This window comes from Salvelinus alpinus, chromosome 16 (genome assembly GCF_045679555.1).
Source record: "Salvelinus alpinus chromosome 16, SLU_Salpinus.1, whole genome shotgun sequence".
Lineage (NCBI taxonomy): Eukaryota > Metazoa > Chordata > Actinopteri > Salmoniformes > Salmonidae > Salvelinus > Salvelinus alpinus.
This window is the reverse complement of record NC_092101.1, coordinates 9,502,503-9,521,495: the sequence shown is the minus strand read 5'-3', so window position 1 is coordinate 9,521,495 and position 18,993 is coordinate 9,502,503. Positions and strand designations below refer to the sequence as shown.

The 18,993-nt window shown below is 46.4% G+C and overlaps 1 protein-coding gene across 2 annotated transcripts; it reads right to left on the bottom strand.

Annotated features, from left to right (window-relative positions):
* Positions 1 to 3,681: 3,681 nt before the first annotated feature.
* On the bottom strand, positions 3,682 to 18,783 carry LOC139540756 (zinc finger FYVE domain-containing protein 9-like). 2 transcript variants are annotated; one of them, XM_071344690.1, is made up of 16 exons: positions 18,635 to 18,783; positions 16,402 to 17,267; positions 16,157 to 16,256; positions 11,042 to 11,253; positions 10,459 to 10,591; positions 9,908 to 10,030; positions 9,571 to 9,726; positions 9,116 to 9,340; positions 8,789 to 8,871; positions 8,505 to 8,609; positions 7,913 to 8,063; positions 7,360 to 7,440; positions 6,793 to 6,955; positions 5,115 to 5,220; positions 4,822 to 5,001; positions 3,682 to 4,549 (listed from the first exon to the last, which is right to left on the bottom strand). In XM_071344690.1, exons 1-16 carry the CDS (start codon positions 18,696 to 18,698, stop codon positions 4,388 to 4,390), a joined length of 2,910 nt encoding a protein of 969 aa, XP_071200791.1. In that variant the 5' UTR covers positions 18,699 to 18,783; the 3' UTR covers positions 3,682 to 4,387. The 2 variants fall into 2 exon arrangements, with proteins under 2 accessions (XP_071200791.1, XP_071200792.1); XM_071344691.1 differs by lacking the exons at positions 3,682 to 4,549; positions 4,822 to 5,001; positions 5,115 to 5,220; positions 6,793 to 6,955 and adding an exon at positions 7,010 to 7,178.
* Positions 18,784 to 18,993: the final 210 nt, after the last annotated feature.

The following is an 18,993-nucleotide window of genomic DNA, read 5'->3' as shown; positions in this document are numbered from 1 at the left end:
TCTAACTGGAAGAATGCTATTGATCGTACCAAAGGATTTGCTAGGCACACATCAAGCAAAGAGCATTTGTAATGCATTGCACTGTGGAAAGAAAAACTAGTTCGATGTGTTATTGGGAACATCAAAGTCACTGTCAAGACTTCTTATTGATGGGCAGCTGGCAAGAAATCGCATGTATTTGTCGACAATTGTGGACTTATTTCAAACCAGTAATCACTGAGGGGGACATTGGATGCGATTGAGTCAAGAGACAGGGGGGCAGTGGTGAAACCTCTGTTGGATCTAAGCAAAACAGATTTGGTGGAATCTGAATTAAGTGTCGCTCTTGCTCCAATGAGGACAAATTGACCCCACTTGATATCTATCTTGCAACGATTCTCTAGGCCTCTCTCCGCTATGCCGACCATGCTTACTGCAATGAAACATGGACTGACTTTTGGGGCGGACACAGCTACATGCGAGAAATCATTTTCCACTTTGACAAACGTGTTCAGTCAGCACAGAAGAAGCATGCTGCACCTAAGGAAAGCTCATCTAATCCAACTGCCATTTGAGGGGGATCTTACAAGAAGATTTTGGGGAGAATGGAATGATCGATTATTCAGGAAGTTCCACAGAGCATCAAGGAAGCTGCAACATTTTTGAAAAGGTAAGATTGAAACAATATTGCTGGTTGGTTTTTTAGTGTGTAGGGCGCTGTCCATGGTGCTGATAGAAAGCCGCAACATTTCGTGCCATTGAACCTGTCTTCTTGGTCAAAAGCATTTTTTGAACTTTTGTTTGTGGTATATCGTGATAAGCAGACTTTTATATACAGTGCATTCAGAAAGTATCCAGAACCCTTCACTTTTTCCACATTTTGTTACGTTACAGCCTTATTCTAAAATGGATTAAATTGTTTCCTCATCAACCTACACACAATACCCCATAATGACAAAGCAAATACACGTTTTTAGAAATGTTTGAAAAAAAAGAAAAAGAAATATCACATTTACAGAAGTATTCAAGCTCTTTACTCAGTACTTTGTTGAAGTACCTTTCGCAGCAATTACAGCCTCGAGTCTTCTTGGGTATGACGCTACAAACTTGCACACCTGTATTTAGGGAGGTTCTCCCATCTCTCTATATAAGGTCCCAATGTTGACAGTGCATGTCAGAGCAAAAAGCGAGCCATGATGTCGAAGGAATTGTCCGTATAGTTCCGAGACAGGATTGTGTTGAGGCACTGATCTGGCGAAGGGTACCAAATAAATTCTGCCTCATCATTCTCAAATAGAAGAAGTTTGGAACCATCAAGACTCATCCTAGAGCTGGTCGCCCAACCAAACTGAGCAATCGGGGGAGAAGGGCCTTCATCAGGGAGATGACCAAGAACCCGATGGTCACTCTGAAAGAACTCCAGAGTTCATCTGTGGAGATGTGAGAACCTTCCAGAAGGACAAACATCTCTGCAACACTCATCCAATCAGGCCTTTATGGTAGTGTGGCCAGACAGAGGCCACTCCTCAGTAAAAGGCACATGACAGAATGCTTGGAGTTTGCCAAAAGGCACCTGAAGGACTCTCAGACCATGAGAAACAAGATTCTCTGGTCTGATGAAACCAAGATTGAACTCTTTGACCTGAATGCCAATCATCACGTCTGGAGGAAACCTGGCATCATCCCTATGGTGAAGCATGGTGGTGGCAGCATCAGGCTGTGGGGATGTTTTTCAGAGGCAGGGACTGGGAGACTAGTCAGAATCGAGGGAAAGATTAACGGAGAAAAGTACAGAGATCCTTGATGAAAACCTGCTCCAGAGAGCTCAGGACCTCAGACTGGGGTGAAGGTTCACCTTCCAACAGGTCAATGACCGTAAGCACACAGTCAAGACAACACAGAAGTACCTTCGGGACAAGTCTCTGAATGTCCTTGAGTGGCCCAGCCAGGGCCCGGTCTTGAACCTGATCAAACATCTCTAGAGACCTGAAAATAACTGTGCAGCGATGCTCCCCATCCAACCTGACAGAGCTTCAGAGGATCTGCAGAGAAGAATGGAAGAAACTCCCCAAATAAAGGTGTGCCAAGCTAATAACGTCATACCCAAGAAGACTCGATGCTGTAATCGCTGCCAAAGGTGCTTCAACAAATTACAGAGTAAAGGGTCTGAATGTGATATTTCAGTTATTTTGGTTTTATAAATTTGCAAAAAAACTAAAAACCTGTTTTTGCTTTGTCATTATGGGGTATTGTGTGTAGATTGATGAAGGAAAATAAACTTTGAAATACATTTTAGAATAAGGCTGTAATGTAACAAAATGTGGAAAAAGTCAAGGGGTCTGAATACTTCCTGAATGTACTGTACAAATGCTGTTTATCAACTACAGCTCAGCCTTCGACACCATAGTGCCCACCAAGCTCATCACTAAGCTTGGAGTGCTGGGTCTGAACCCCGCCCTGTGCAACTGGGTCCTGGACCCCAGGTGGTAAAGGTAAGCAACAACTCCTCCTCTACATTGACCTTCAACACAAGGGTGCGTGCTCAGCCCCCTCCTGTACTCCCTGTTCACCCATGACAGCATGGCCACGGACGTCTCCAACTTAATCATCAAGTTTGCAGACGATACAACAATGGTAGGCCTGATTACCAACAACGACGAGACAGCCTACATGCAGGAGGTGCGGGCCCTGGCTGAGTGGTGCTAGGAAAATAACCTTTCCCTCAACAAAACTAAGGAGCTGATTGTGGAATTCAGGAGACAGCAGAGAGAACACAACCGCATCCAAATCAACAGGGACCAGTGGAGAGGGTGAAAAGCTTCAAGTTCCTCGGCGTGCACATCACTGACAACCTGAAATGGTCCATTCACAAAGACATCCTCGGGCGGAGGAAGAAATTCAGCTTGGCCCCTAAGATCCTCACAAACTTCTACAGATGCACCATTGAGAGGATCGTGTCGGGCTGTATCACCGCCTGGTACAGCAATTGCACAGTCCGCAACCGCAGGGCTCTCCAGAGGGTGGTGCGGTCAGCCCAACACATAACCCGGGGCACACTGCCTGCCCTCCAGGACATCTACAGCACCCGGTGTCACAGGAAGGCCAAGAAGATCATCAACAACCTCAGCCACCCGGGCCACGGCCTGTTCTTCCAGCTACTATCTAGAAGGCGAGGGCAGTACAAGTGCATCAAAGCTGGGACCGATAGACTGAAAAACAGCTTCCATCTCCAGACCATCAGACTGTTAAATAGTCACCACTAGCCGGCCTCTGCCCAGTACCCTGCAGTGAACTTCGTAACTGTTACTAGCCGGCTACCACCCGTTACCCTACCCTGCACCTTAGAGACTGATGCCCGATGTACATGGTCATGGAACACTGGTCACTTTAATTATGTTGACATACTGTTTTACCCATTTCATAGTTATACTATATATACTGTACTCTAGTCAAGGCTCATCCTATTTAACTCCTGCTGTACACACTAATTATATTCATACACTGTCTATACACACCATCATATACATATATATTTATATTCCGGACTGACATTGCTCGTTCTGATATTTCTTTATTTTTATTTTGGGGGATTTGTGTGTATTGTTTTGTATTGTTCGGAATTACTGCACCTGAGAAAACATCGGAAAAGTATGTGTATGCAACCAATAAAATGGGATTTGGTTTAAAAATCAAAACCTTGTATGATTTCCTCGTGTTAATATCATGTTTAATTAATCCTAGGTTGACAGTAATGCATTTCAGGGGCAATCAAGAGGAGTTCAAATACATTCAAATATGAAAACATTCTTAAACATTCATTCAGTATGCATCAAACGGCTAGCTACAGATCTACTGATATATTTATTTTGAAGTCATTCTCTTTTTCCCATTGCTTTTTAAGGTCAGGGGCTGAATCCAGTCCCCAGTTTAAAGGCATTCTCAAAATATGGGCATTTCTATTGAAAATATACAGACGTACTGGTCTCAAGCCACGAAATGAAAGCAGATTACTATACCCTGATCTCATGGCCACTTTTGGGTTTCATGTGTGTGTTTTGGTGTTATTCCACAGTAACACTGGTAATACTGGTACAAAGCCTGACAGTGTAAAAACAACGAGGGTGGTATTTCTTTCTGCTGCTGAGTTAGAGGCCAAGGCAGGGTGACCTATGGAACAGCTTTGGTGAGTCAGACCACTTTACCACCCAGCCACCCCTTGCCACAGGCTGGCTGAGACATATAGAGCCTGGAGGTGAGCTTTTATGTCCATTGAATGAGCTTACTCCTTCAACCAATGCTGTTTTGTAGCTCTTTCGAACTCACAGCAGCACAAATGGAGAGCCAGGAGAGAGGATGGTGAGTGGATGGCGCGATGTGGAGATGAGTGTGTGCACTTTGACCCCCTCCCCTAGGAGATGTTTTCCAGGATATAGAAGATGAGCTCTATGACTACGGGTCCCTCGCTCCTCTTGCGCCCCCTGCTGTGGATGATGGGCGTCAGCACGGTGTCCAGGGTGTTGAGGTACGGGGCTGGGAGGGGCAGGCCGTTACTGCCGGCCACAAACCTCACCTGGAACATGGAACAGCGATGTCAACCCGCCACACATCTATAGCTTTTATAGCTTTGGTAATATCCCGAAGGCCTATATCCTGTCACTGTTTACATGACTAATAACTTCCTATTAAAAAGGTGGTCAACAACTCACATTTTAGGCATTCAAGAATTACTACAACTATTAAAGTAAGATGACGCACAATTTGAAAGATTCCGCTTCCATAAAATGTTATTTCTTAACATCTAAATGGTCCAAGTCCAGTATGTTCATTCAATGGCACCGTCACCTGTTGGGAGTCCAGTGTGACACGCAGCCCCAGCTTGGCCATGCCATCCTCCTTCAGCAGCTTGAGGTGTGGGCACAGTGCCAGGCAGAATGCCCTGGCCAGTCTCTCTGTCAGCCGGCTGTGTTCTGTATGGTGGTCACTCTGGCTCTTAGGATGATCCCCTCTCTGTACAAAGAACACCTGGGAAACACACAAGAGACTCACAAGACACAAGCATGTACTTAGGGAATACAGTACAGAGAGAAATGGTACACAAGAGTCAAGACTAGCGGTGAAAAGTTGGATGTGTGTACCTCTGTCCAGCGGATGACCTTTCCATTGGACTTGTATTCTGACTTTTGGAACATCTTCACACTGTTGACGGACTCCATGGACTTCCCATCAATGGGGCTGATAACACTGCAAGACACACAGGCACGCACACACACACACACAGCCATACAAAGAAGGCAAGCGACGATAAAGGGTATTCTACAGCAATGGACAACAGTGTGAGGCAGACTTGAAAAATGGATGAAGCGACAATGGGATGGGGTTCGTGAGAGAGGTTAAGTAAGATATGAAATGCCAACGTTCTTTACATTACCTTGGAAATAATTGACGACGCGGCGTTGGGACACTCGTTGAGACTTAAGTGATAATGCCCGAAAGCCGGTGTTCGGAGGATATATTGGCACGTCGCGGGCCGGCAGACCCCTTGACTTTTTCCACATTTTGTTACATTACAGCATTATTCTATAATTAATTTAATAGTTTTTTCCCACTCATCAATCTACACATAATACCTCATAATGAAAAAGCAAAAACAGGTTTTTCAAAAATTTTGCAAATGTATAAAAAAAAAAAAAATGAAATATCACATTTATATAAGTATTCAGACCCTTTACTTAGTACTTTGTTAAAGCACCTTTGGCAGCGATTACAGCGTCGAGTCTTCTTGGGTATGACGCTGCAAGCTTGGCACACCTGTATTTGGGGAGTTTCTCCTATTCTTCTCTGCAGATCCTCTGAAGCTCTGTCAGGTTGGATGGTGAGTGTCGTTGCACAGCTATTTTCAGGTCTCTCCAGAGATCCAGAGATGTTCGATCGTGTTCTATTCCGGGCTCTGGCTAGACCAGTCAAGGACATTCAGAGATTTGTCCCGAAGCCACTCCTGCGTGGTCTTGGCTGTGTGCTTAGGGTCAATGTCCTGTTGGAAGGTGAATCTTCGCACCAGACTGAGGTCCTGAGCGCTCTGGAGCAGGTTTTCATTAAGGATCTCTCTGTACTTTGCTCCGTTCATCTTTCCCTCGATCCTGACTAGTCTCCCAGTCCCTGCCGCATAAAAACATCCCCACGGCATGATGCTACCACAACCATGCTTCACTGTAGGGATGGTGCCAGGTTTCCTCCAGGCGTGACGCTTGGCATACAATCTTGGTTTCATCAGACAAGAGAAGTTTGTTTCTTATGGTCTGAGAGTCCTTCAGGTGCCTTTTGGCAAACTCCAAGCGGGCTGTCGCGTGCTTTTTACTGAGGAGTGGCTTCCGTCTGGCCACTCTACCATAAAGGGCTGAAAGGTGGAGTGCTGCAGAGATGGTTGTCCTTCTGAAAGGGTCTCCCATCTCCACAGAGGAACTCTGGAGCTCTTTCAGAGTGACCATCAGGTTCTCGTTGGACCTGCCTTTACAATGTATCCAAGTTCAGTTTGTGTGGTTGCTGGTTTAGCGTTCTGTAACTTTGTAGCAAGTACGGTCTGCATGTGTAGGTGCCTATTGAGTCAGGATCGCAAGGTGTTCTGATATCTATTCCAACGTCCCGATATCTTTCACAACCCGGCCCGTTATCTGGTTTTAATGTCTATTCTAGAATGCCCTTCTAGCCAATCAGAAACAAGTACTCAACAATGCTGTAGAATAAATGTAGGATAACGATAGGCAAAAAAAACGAACCATGGTACGCTGATCAGAAGTTTAATGACCTAACACTCACCCCTTATTCAAAGTGCATTCCTTATCCAGCCATTGGACCTGGACATGCTCCTGGCTGTCTGACTGGTCAATCCCCCCACAGGTGATGGTGTAGTCTTTCATCTCCCGTAGCGACCGGCGAAGCTCCACCATGGTCTCCACGGTGATCTGCACCATCAGCCCATCTGGAGAAGGGGACAGCAAAAGCAAAAAAAAACACACACACACACACACACACACACACACACACACACACACACACACACACACACACACACACACACACACACACACACACACACACACACACACACACACACACACACACACACACACAGAGAGAGAGAGACAGACACCAACAAGGACACACACACACTCACATGCACATACATACAGCCACACACACAACTTTGAGTGCACATGGACACACACGTACAGACAAACATTGACAGACTAAATAAGGAAATCTTATTTAGGATGAAAGTTAGTAGTCAAGTAATCATAATATGACTATTTCTGTATTTTCGTTCAATACGATTAGTACGGTAACCCTCCAGTTTTAAGTGAAGATACACAAGTATGATACTACCTTCCACGATGCTGGATTTGGCAAGATATCCTGATGCTGCTTTCAGAGCTCCACTGAACACAAAAAAGCAGGAACCGGTGACTGAAACAAAACACAGCACCATATATAACCACTTGGCTTGTAGATGTAAACATCTAAATATTACAGTTGGACTAAACCAAAACTAATGACAGAGGTGAGCTTTCTACACCAGTAACTTCCTCACGATGGTTCACCCTCTCACGTGACACGACATTGCCCTCCAGTGGTGGAAAAAGTCACAGCAAAGGCACGGTTTTTGCAGTGAGCATATAAATACATGACAAATCACGCATACGATTTTCCCTAGGCTGCCAAAAGCCAGATACACTGGTTGTGTTACGTGCCAGCAAATATTACCTCTCTGTACTGTAATCTCTCTCCCTCCCTCTCTCTCTCTCTGGTGGTAGGTGATGTGCTACTTGCCCCTGTGTAGCATTCCCCCTCTACTTGTATTTCTCTTTGATTACAGGACAGGCAGTCTGCAGTCTCCCATAGTCCCCATCACCCTCTGTTGATTCCAGGGGCTTCTCACTTTTGCGAGGCTGATTGTGGATGCTGATGGCCTGGGTCTGGTACTGGCCATCGTCCCCCTGAACACAGATGAGGTGGGAGTCTGCCGCCACGTTGAAGCATGCCCCCATGGCCAGCACATGCTCATTGGACTTATTCAAAGCCCTCATCAGCTGAGAGAGAGAGAGAGAGAGAGAGAGAGAGAGAGAGAGAGAGAGAGAGAGAGAGAGAGAGAGAGAGAGAGAGAGAGAGAGAGAGAGAGAGAGAGAGAGAGAGAGAGAGAGAGAGTGAAAGAGAGAGAGAGAGAGTGAAAGAGAGACAGAGAGAGAGAGAGGGAAAGAGAGTGAAAGAGAGAGAGAGAGAGAGAGAGAGAGAGAGAGAGAGAGAGAGAGAGAGAGAGAGAGAGAGAGAGAGAGAGAGAGAGAGAGAGAGAAGGTGAGAGAGTGAAAGAAAGAGAGAGAGAGAGTGAAAGAGAGAGTGAAAGAGAGGGAGAATGTATTGATGAGAGAGTTGTTTATAAAGGAGTGTTTTTATCATTGATAAAGTATTTATAAGCATTTATAACAGCTTATTGGTTACAGTTCACCAAGTGTTGTTTCATGGTTTAGCTGTACCTCCTCATAGCCATTGGTGGGGATTTTAATGCAGGTCCTCTGAGCCTCCAGATCTACAGTGAGTCCAGGCACCACTGGCAGAGTGTACCGGTAATTCCTGAAGTCCTGGGAAGCAATGAGGGAAAAAATGTGTGATCCAATAGGCACCAATATGGAAACAACTGACTGAAACAGGCAGGGACTATCTGAATTTGTCCAGTAAGAATCGTTTTGGTACGGTGTGCCCAAATGAATGCAACCTTGGTGTTGATTGCTGTTATTGTAATGAGAGGCAAGCTACTTACTACTAGCAGCCTCATGATGGTGTGGCCAGTTTCCCCAAAAAGAGCCTTTCTGAAGCGCACACTGTACAGAGGACAGGGGTAAACTGGAAAGGAAGGGAGAGGAGTGCCTTAATGGGGATGACACTGAGTGGAGGTGGCAGTGAAACTCACACAAAGAAGAGAAAAGCCGCACGCTGCGTCTCCAATGCAACACACGTAACAGATACCACAAAACGACAGCTATGCTGCCTTCATGTGGGTATTGCTTGCACGCACATGCACGCGCACACACACACTCTCTCTCTACCCAGCTACACCTCTCTCCTGCTTCCTGCAGCCCTGACTCACATCTGTACTCAGCCCCCAGTCTGAGCATGAGGCGCAGGGGGAAGGCCTTGGCCCAGGGTACTTCAGCCCGGTGGACGAGTAGGCCAAAGAGGAAGGGCTGGTTGGGCATAGGCAGGCCCTGCAGGGACTGGAGAGTGGAGCGTACCCAGAGGAATCCTGCATGCTCCTCACTGCTCAGGAAACTACTGGAGAACTGGGAGAGACCCAGGTGGCTTAGCACCTTGCCTGTGGAGAAAGGAGGGGGTAGATGGAGGGAAAGAGATGGAAGGAGAGAGAGTGAGATGGAGGGAAAAGGAAAGAGAGACGGAGGGAGGGAGATAATGAGAGATATATAGAGAGAGGGACTAGTACACCATTAAACAGACTTGGAAGTCTTTTCAAGACCTGCTTCAGAGCTTTATCCAGTGCTGATCAACGGCAGCTAAGTTGCCAGACCACGTCAACGCCAGTCTCACCTGTGAGGGCGTCCCTGTAGAGCTGTATGAAGTGGCTGAAGATGTCCTTGGGGAAGCTCTTCTCCTCAGGCAGACACTGCAGAAGGACCACCACCTCCACCTGGCCTACCGCATGCATGCCCTTGGACGTCACACACCAGCACTTCCTGTTTACATCTGGGGAGAGCCAATGAGAGGCAGCACTTCAATGTGAGGTCACTGCTGGTGACACGGTCTGACACTCTTATAAAATATACCTGTGACTTGAGTCAATGGTGAGCTAAGAATACATGTAAACAGTGTATACACACTGTCAATGACTGGAAAAGGTTGAAGGTTGAGAGGAAAGGTCACATACAGTTGACCAGCTTGACCATGGCCAGTAGGTTGGCGTTGAGGACAAAGACCAGGGAGTTGGGCCTGCCGCTCTCCAGCTCCTGGATGAGAACCATCTCAGAGGGCCTCTCTTCGACCGTGTAGTCTGGGCGAGACAGAGGAAACTGTGAGCTAGACATCCCTAGACGCAAATACCGCCTTTAAAAACAGTCAGCCATAGTTTAACTTCTGTGTCTAAATATGACTAAATAAGATTTGTAAGCTGGCCTCTAGTGTTACCATCCTATTAAATTGCCCAACATGAAGACAATAAGCCTGATAATGAATCAGAGTAACACCTCTAACGCTAACCCTCTGATCATTCAGTAGCTAAGCCTATGACCAGTGGGCTAGCATTTAGCATCTCCAGTAGATAACCCTATGACAATCAGTACAGTGAGCTAGCCGTTAGAATCTCCAGCAGCTATCTACCTAACTGTATGACAATCCCAGTATAGTAAGCCAGGGTTTCCCAAACGTGGCTTTGCAGTAAGCTAGCCGTTAGCATCTCCAGTGATAGTAGCCTGGTCGTACCTCCTTTGACTCCGGTGGAGGTGAGGATGGGAGGGAGGCCCTCCAGTGGGATGAGGTTGGCAGAGCTGCTGATGTGGCTGCTGACCAAGGCTGCTGTACCCCAGCCACAGGGCCCACACGCCTCCTGCAGAGGCTATACAGAGAAGGGAGAAGAAGGATGAGAAGGAGAATACTTTATTAATCCATACAAGACAGAAATTGGTCCGCTCTGATGCACACACGGCGCCGGGTGAGCAGTTTAGGGGTTAAGTGCCTTGCTCAAGGGCCGAACGGCAGGTGATAGCGTCGAGGATAGTTCCAGACAGATTTTCCCACCAGACATAGGATTCCAACCAGCAACCGAACCTGCTTCTCTAGCCTCTCGGCTACCTACTGCCCCTAGGTGGAGGGAGGAGGGGAAGGAGGAGGAGGAGGGAGATAGTGAGGCAGAAAGATAGTCAAAAAGAGAGAGCTTATGGAATACTGTGGGGTTATGGATATCAAAGATACCAACAGAAAGCATGTTACCACATCCTTAGAACTTTTATTTGAATTGTATAAATTGTAGCAGATCAGTCTGGTCTGATAAGGTTTTGTTACATACATTGAGCAGGGGCATCTCCTGTGCTATTGGGGCCCTCCTGCTGGTCTGTGGTGAGCCAGTGGCGCTTCTGATTGTAGCAGCTATACTTCTCCTCAATAATAGCGGTGAAAAGGTGGGGCCTCTGATTGGGGTACAAGGTGCAGAGTCTGATTTCTCATTGGATAGGATCTCATCAGCAAACCACACCTTCCTCCTGCCCCTTGGAGGGGTTCCTAAAGAAAAACATACATGAGAGAAAGTCAATAATATAGACAGGAAGAAATGTCTACATATTGCACCAATTAACTTTATAAGACATTTATCGCCTCAATCCCATTTTGACAGCATCCCTTCTGATTTAAACAAAACTTTCCATACATGTTCGCCCATGGAAGAAGTGGTCAGAAAGTGACTTTTTGGACAACGAATGCCAAACATTCAGGAGATAAAGATGCTAAAAGTTGATCTGTTTTTGCATACACCACCATGAGACATCCACGTCTTCGTCACTGGAAAAGATTAACGGTTGAGTTTGATCAATTTAAAAGCTTACAAACAGTATTGTCAAACAAAGGTTTTTTGAATTCTCGTAATTTTTTTAACTTTTAACATCAATTATGGAAAAACGTGAAACTCATATTTGCATATGTTGTAGCTTAGAACCTATTTAACATCATTTGAGGTTTTTGTGTCGTGCCCACCATCGGTTGAGACACAACATGCTCTTGTCATTTCAATCATAGAAATATAACTCATAGAATGGACCTATCCCTTCAGAAGACTGTAATTTAGCTGGTACACCACAAACATTTGAATTGAAATTGTAACTTCTAATTACTACTACAAAGATTACCGCCGGTACACCCACTGTCGACTATCAACTTAAATTGACATGTTTATTCTATTATCTATATTTCTATGATTTCCATAGGTACTGTGCATTCGGAAAGTATTCAGACCCATTGACTTTTTCCACATTTTGTTATTCTAAAATTGATGAAATACATTTTTTCCCCTCATCAATCTACAAACAATACCCCATAATGACAAAGCGAAAACAGGTTTTTAGACATTTTTGCAAATTTATACTAAATAGAATACATAAATACCTTATTTAAATAAATATGCAGACCTTTTGCTATGAGATACGAAATTGAGCTCAGATCAATCCGGTTTCCATTGATCATCCTTGAGACGTTTCTACAAGTTGATTGGAGTCCACCTGTGGTAAATTCAATTGATTGGACATGATTGGAAAGGAACACACCTGCCTATATAAAGTCCCACAGTTGACAGTGCATGTCAGAGCAAAAACCAAGCCATGTGGTCGAAGGAATTGTCCATAGAGATCCGGAAGCCACTCCTCAATAAAAGGCACATAACAGCCTGCTTAGAGTTAGCCAAAAGGCAACTAAAGGACTCTCAAACCATGAGAAACAAGATTTTCTGGTCTGATGAAACAAAGATTGAACTCATTGGCCTGAATGCCAAGAGTCACGTCTGGAGGAAACCTGGCACCATCCCTATGATGAAGCATGGTGGTGGCAGCATTGTGCTGTGGGGATGTTTTTCAGAGGCAGGGACTGGGAGACTAGTCAGGATCGAGGGAAAGATGAATGGAGCAAAGTACAGAGAGATCCTTGATGAAAACCTGCTCCAGAGCGCTCAGGACCTCAGACTGGGGCGAAGGTTCACCTTCCAACAGTACAATGACCCTAAGTACACAGTCAAGACAACGCAGGACCACTACCTTGTATCCTTTTCCCTCTCGCTCTCATCCAACACTTCCCACACTGCCCCTACTCGGATGGTATCGCGCCGTCCCAACCTTCGCTCTTTCTCCCCCGCTACTCTCTCCTCTTCCATCCTATCATCTCTTCCCTCTGCTCAAACCTTCTCCAACCTATCTCCTGATTCTGCCTCCTCAACCCTCCTCTCCTCCCTTTCTGCATCCTTTGACTCTCTATGTCCCCTATCCTCCAGGCCGGCTCGGTCCTCCCCTCCTGCTCCGTGGCTCGACGACTCATTGCGAGCTCACAGAACAGGGCTCCGGGCAGCCGAGCGGAAATGGAGGAAAACTCGCCTCCCTGCGGACCTGGCATCCTTTCACTCCCTCCTCTCTACATTCTCCTCTTCTGTCTCTGCTGCTAAAGCCAATTTCTACCACTCTAAATTCCAAGCATCTGCCTCTAACCCTAGGAAGCTCTTTGCCACCTTCTCCTCCCTCCTGAATCCTCCTCCCCCTCCTCCCCCCTCCTCCCTCTCTGCTGATGACTTTGTCAACCATTTTGAAAAGAAGGTCGACGACATCCGATCCTCGTTTGCTAAGTCAAACGACACCGCTGGTTCTGCTCACACTGCCCTACCCTGTGCTTTGACCTCTTTCTCCCCTCTCTCTCCAGATGAAATCTCGCGTCTTGTGACGGCCGGCCGCCCAACAACCTGCCCGCTTGACCCTATCCCCTCCTCTCTTCTCCAGACCATTTCCGGAGACCTTCTCCCTTACCTCACCTCGCTCATCAACTCATCCTTGACCGCTGGCTACGTCCCTTCCGTCTTCAAGAGAGCGAGAGTTGCACCCCTTCTGAAAAAACCTACACTCGATCCCTCCGATGTCAACAACTACAGACCAGTATCCCTTCTTTCTTTTCTCTCCAAAACTCTTGAACGTGCCGTCCTTGGCCAGCTCTCCTGCTATCTCTCTCAGAATGACCTTCTTGATCCAAATCAGTCAGGTTTCAAGACTAGTCATTCAACTGAGACTGCTCTTCTCTGTGTCACGGAGGCGCTCCGCACTGCTAAAGCTAACTCTCTCTCCTCTGCTCTCATCCTTCTAGACCTATCGGCTGCCTTTGATACTGTGAACCATCAGATCCTCCTCTCCACCCTCTCCGAGCTGGGCATCTCCGGCGCGGCCCACGCTTGGATTGCGTCCTACCTGACAGGTCGCTCCTACCAGGTGGCGTGGCGAGAATCTGTCTCCGCACCACGTGCTCTCACCACTGGTGTCCCCCAGGGCTCTGTTCTAGGCCCTCTCCTATTCTCGCTATACACCAAGTCACTTGGCTCTGTCATATCCTCACATGGTCTCTCCTATCATTGCTATGCAGACGACACACAATTAATCTTCTCCTTTCCCCCCTCTGATAACCAGGTGGTGAATCGCATCTCTGCATGTCTGGCAGACATATCAGTGTGGATGACGGATCACCACCTCAAGCTGAACCTCGGCAAGACGGAGCTGCTCTTCCTCCCGGGGAAGGACTGCCCGTTCCATGATCTCGCCATCACGGTTGACAACTCCATTGTGTCCTCCTCCCAGAGTGCTAAGAACCTTGGCGTGATCCTGGACAACACCCTGTCGTTCTCAACTAACATCAAGGCGGTGACCCGTTCCTGTAGGTTCATGCTCTACAACATTCGCAGAGTACGACCCTGCCTCACGCAGGAAGCGGCGCAGGTCCTAATCCAGGCACTTGTCATCTCCCGTCTGGATTACTGCAACTCGCTGTTGGCTGGGCTCCCTGCCTGTGCCATTAAACCCCTACAACTCATCCAGAACGCCGCAGCCCGTCTGGTGTTCAACTTTCCCAAGTTCTCTCACGTCACCCCGCTCCTCCGCTCTCTCCACTGGCTTCCAGTTGAAGCTCGCATCCGCTACAAGACCATGGTGCTTGCCTACGGAGCTGTGAGGGGAACGGCACCTCCGTACCTTCAGGCTCTGATCAGGCCCTACACCCAAACAAGGGCACTGCGTTCATCCACCTCTGGCCTGCTCGCCTCCCTACCTCTGAGGAAGTACAGTTCCCGCTCAGCCCAGTCAAAACTGTTCGCTGCTCTGGCACCCCAATGGTGGAACAAACTCCCTCACGACGCCAGGTCAGCGGAGTCAATCACCACCTTCCGGAGACACCTGAAACCCCACCTCTTTAAGGAATACCTAGGATAGGATAAAGTAATCCTTCTAACCCCCCCCCCCCCCCCTTAAAAGAGTTAGATGCACTATTGTAAAGTGGTTGTTCCACTGGATATCATAAGGTGAATGCACCAATTTGTAAGTCGCTCTGGATAAGAGCGTCTGCTAAATGACTTAAATGTAATGTAAATGCAGGAGTGGCTTCGGGACAAGTCTCTGAATGTCCTTGAGTGGCCCAGCCAGAGCCCGGACTTGAACCCGATCGAACATCTCTGGAGAGACCTGAAAATAGCTTTGAAGCGACACTCCCCATCCAACCTGACAGAGCTTCAGAGGATCTGCAGAGAACAATGGGAGAAACTCCCCAAATACAGGTGTGCCAAGCTTGTAGCATCCCACCCAAGAAGACTCAAGGCTGTAATCGCCGCCAAAGTTGTTTCAACAAGTACAAGTTGTTTCAACAAGTACCGCATAAAGGGTCTGAATACTAATGTAAATGTGATATTTCTGTTTTTTCTAAAATGTCTAAAAAACAATTTTTGCTTTGTCATTATGGGGAATTATGTGTAGATTGATGAAGGAAAAAAAACAATTTAATCAATTTTAGAATAAGGCTGTAATGTAACAAAGTGTGGGAAAAGTCAAGGGGTCTCAATACTTCCAAATGCACTGTAATTTCAAACAACTGCTGTTCCCATTCAAGTCAACATTCTCTGACGTTTGGCTCTCCAACCATGTTTGTGGTACCATTTGAAAGTAGAATGTATTTTATTCCCATTTTAGTGCATTCATCAGCCAAAACATGACACCTACCCTGTATTCAGGAACATGTTGTGTCTCAACCAATAGCGGGAACAACACAAAACTCTCAGACAATGTAAAATAGGGTATAAGCAACATATGCAATTATGAAAAAAATCTGAGTTTAGTTTTTTTTTAGGTAATTTACATTAAAGGTTAAAAAGGGATATATTATTATTTATTTTTTATTCACAGAAATTATGAAATAGTTTGACAACCCTGTTTGTAAGCTTTTAAATTATATAAATCTCATTATTTGGAGCCGAATGCCAAAACATCACTTTATGAGCACTTCTACAATTGGCAAATATGTATGGAAGGTTTCGTTTAAATCAAAAGGGTTCCTGTCAAAAAGTGATTGAATTTAAATGGATTTACCCTGTAGTGTCATGGTAACAGTGTTGTCATGTGATACTCACGTTTCACTAGAGTTGAGTGACAAGAGACACAGACACGCCCCTCCTTCCCATCCAGGTGTGTTAGTCGGAACTTCAGACCGGAGCACACTGAACAGAATACCTGTAGCACAGACACACGATCACTAATGGTCAGCCTAATTTCTCAGGGATAACATACCAGAGACAAACATCCAATCCCTTCTTACTTTAAATACAACCGACACACACACACACACACACACAAAATAGTGGTGCAAGACCCTCACCTTGCCACAGGCGCGACAGTGGTGCCTTCTCTTGGTGAAGGTGAACCTGACATCACACATCATACAGACCAGCGCCTGGGCGTCAGGGACCCACACGGGGGCTACCTCCCCCAGGATAGTGCCTCGCTCCCTGGACAGAATGCCCGTGGGGCCGGCCTGTAGCTCATTGTCTGGATCCACTAATGGAGACATAGGGGAAGGTGTGCAGTCCCCCACAGCTCCCTCTTCACTATCTGCTTGAACTCCGTTGGCGTTGGTCTCATCATTAGCTAGTCCGTTGGCTTTGGTCTGGCTCTGAAGCCCCAGTCTAGGCCCTTGGATCTGGGCATCATGGCCGCCTCCATTGGGCTCCTCCACAGGGGGACCAGACGGGTCGTCAGTGTAAGGGCCTAGGGCATCTGAGCCACTGGGGGGGTCCTGCAGCTCAAGTCCACTCTCCTCCAGCTCCTTTTCCTCAACCACAGAGTCCTCCTTGGAGGAGGATGGCTGGGGCCTGTTCTTCACTTCCTCTTCTACCTCCACCTCCACTTCTGGCCGAGCAGCTTTGGAGGGGCTGAGCATTAGGGGGGTAGAAGCCTCCCCAAAATTCCTCTCTCCCCATGTTGAAAGAGTGGTCACAGTGCAGTTTCCCTCCTCCAGCTGTCTCATCAGTCTCTGAGCGGGGGTCTCCAGTTGGGAAACAGGAGCCACCCCTGGGCTCAGGACCCCCTCTGAATGGACTTTGGGTTTTGCAGGGGAATCTGATCCGATGTGTCCACAGCCCAGCTGTCCTGGCTTTGTGACATCCCCATCTTTGAGCATCAGCAGACAGGGTCTGTGGAGCCAGTGATGCTTAGCATCCATCAGAGACGGAGCATCCGATTCATCTGTTCATACAAAGACGCGGGAACAGATCAAAACTATGTGAAGGTATATGTCAAATGAACCTGACATGGACATTCTACATCACAAAGAGAACAAACAGGCATATATGAAGAACATAACATTTAGTCCACAAGAGCACCTAAGCAATCACTCACGCCCATGATCCCAGATGGGACAGATCCCAGATGTTCCTAGGTGGTAATGGGTCCAATAAATGGGAGGCCATTTATCTCATTGCTTTGAATAAGTTAAACCATCTACTGAGGCCAACATATGTGCACTGTCATGCTTGAGAGAGCTAGATACGTCCCAAATGGTAGCCTTTCCCTATGTAGTGCACTACTTTTGGCAGCCTATTCCCTATGTAGTGTACTACAGGCCCATAGTGGTCTGGTCAAAAGTAATGCTCTATATAGGGAATAGGGTGCCATTTCAGAGGGAGACAGATCCAGAGAGCCAGGTAAAGCTGACTCATTGTCTGGGGAATAGGGCTATAGTGAAACACCAGCATAAATAAATACAGACTACAGTGGCAAAACTGGATGTTAGATTATGTACATTAATATTATAACGTTACATTATTAATAAAGGTGCATACAATTAGTTTGATATTTTCGAGAATGGATGGATAATGTCAATAACACAAATAAAGATAATATAAATTTAATTCTATATTTTTGAAATATTCTACTTCGCTATCGACTGAAATAAGACAAAATGTTATGACTGTGAGGAAGAAAAATTCATAATTCAGATTTGGGGTTACATTATGCTGTGATTGCGCCTTGGTTGGTTATTGCCTATTGCACAATTTCAGGTAGGCCTACCCTTTAGCGTTGGTGAATTCTTGTCGGGGTAAAACTGCATTGCAGCTTTACCCCCCCCCCCCGCCCCATTATTGCACCCCAACCCAACCATTCATGCTGACGATCACAGATTACTGGTAAATATATCAGCTTTTTTACAGCGCATATAAACTACAATAGGGCTCAACCAGTACAGCTGACTGAGCGTTTGCTTCGCGGGACGGTGACGCATCCAGCACACGTGCAACAGTTTAAATCCCCTCTCAACCAGTGAACACGGCAATGCGACATTTGCTCCCCATCCCGATTCATTAATCGTTGCAGGTTTTAATCGCAGCATTATTCCCTTTATCACGTTATTTCCATATAATTCAAGTCGTATTTTCCCATTAATTCATATAGGCTGAAGGAATATTCTCGTGTGCTTCTGCCTTTCTATGAATGTGTCGCACGCGGCAAGACGCATGACTGCACAGATCAGCTACAATTTCCCCTATGATAGCGCGAGATGATGTAGTTCTATCTGTATGATTTTATTTTGGAATAGAATAAAAAAAACTTACCTTCTGTCAATGAACCCAATAGGCTTTCATTCTCATCGTCCCGGGCACTGAAGAACTTCAACATATTGCAACATTAGTGGCGAAGAAGACAAGAAAAGCAGTCCTGCTCACTAGCAGGGACGATTTCCCTCCCACTATTCCCCTCTCTCCTTCTGCGTCCCCCGACCCCCCCCCCTCTCTCTCACTGCAGGTCTTAAGTAAACTCAAGGATGTCCTTAAATGTCCTTTTCTAAAGTAGTGTACACTGTATTAGAATATATGTATACCTAATGAGATCATTCTATTACAGAAAATGTGCTTTTATTTCCTATCCAAAAATGTGTCTACTGCACATTTTCATGTCTTTATGTGGTTTAAGT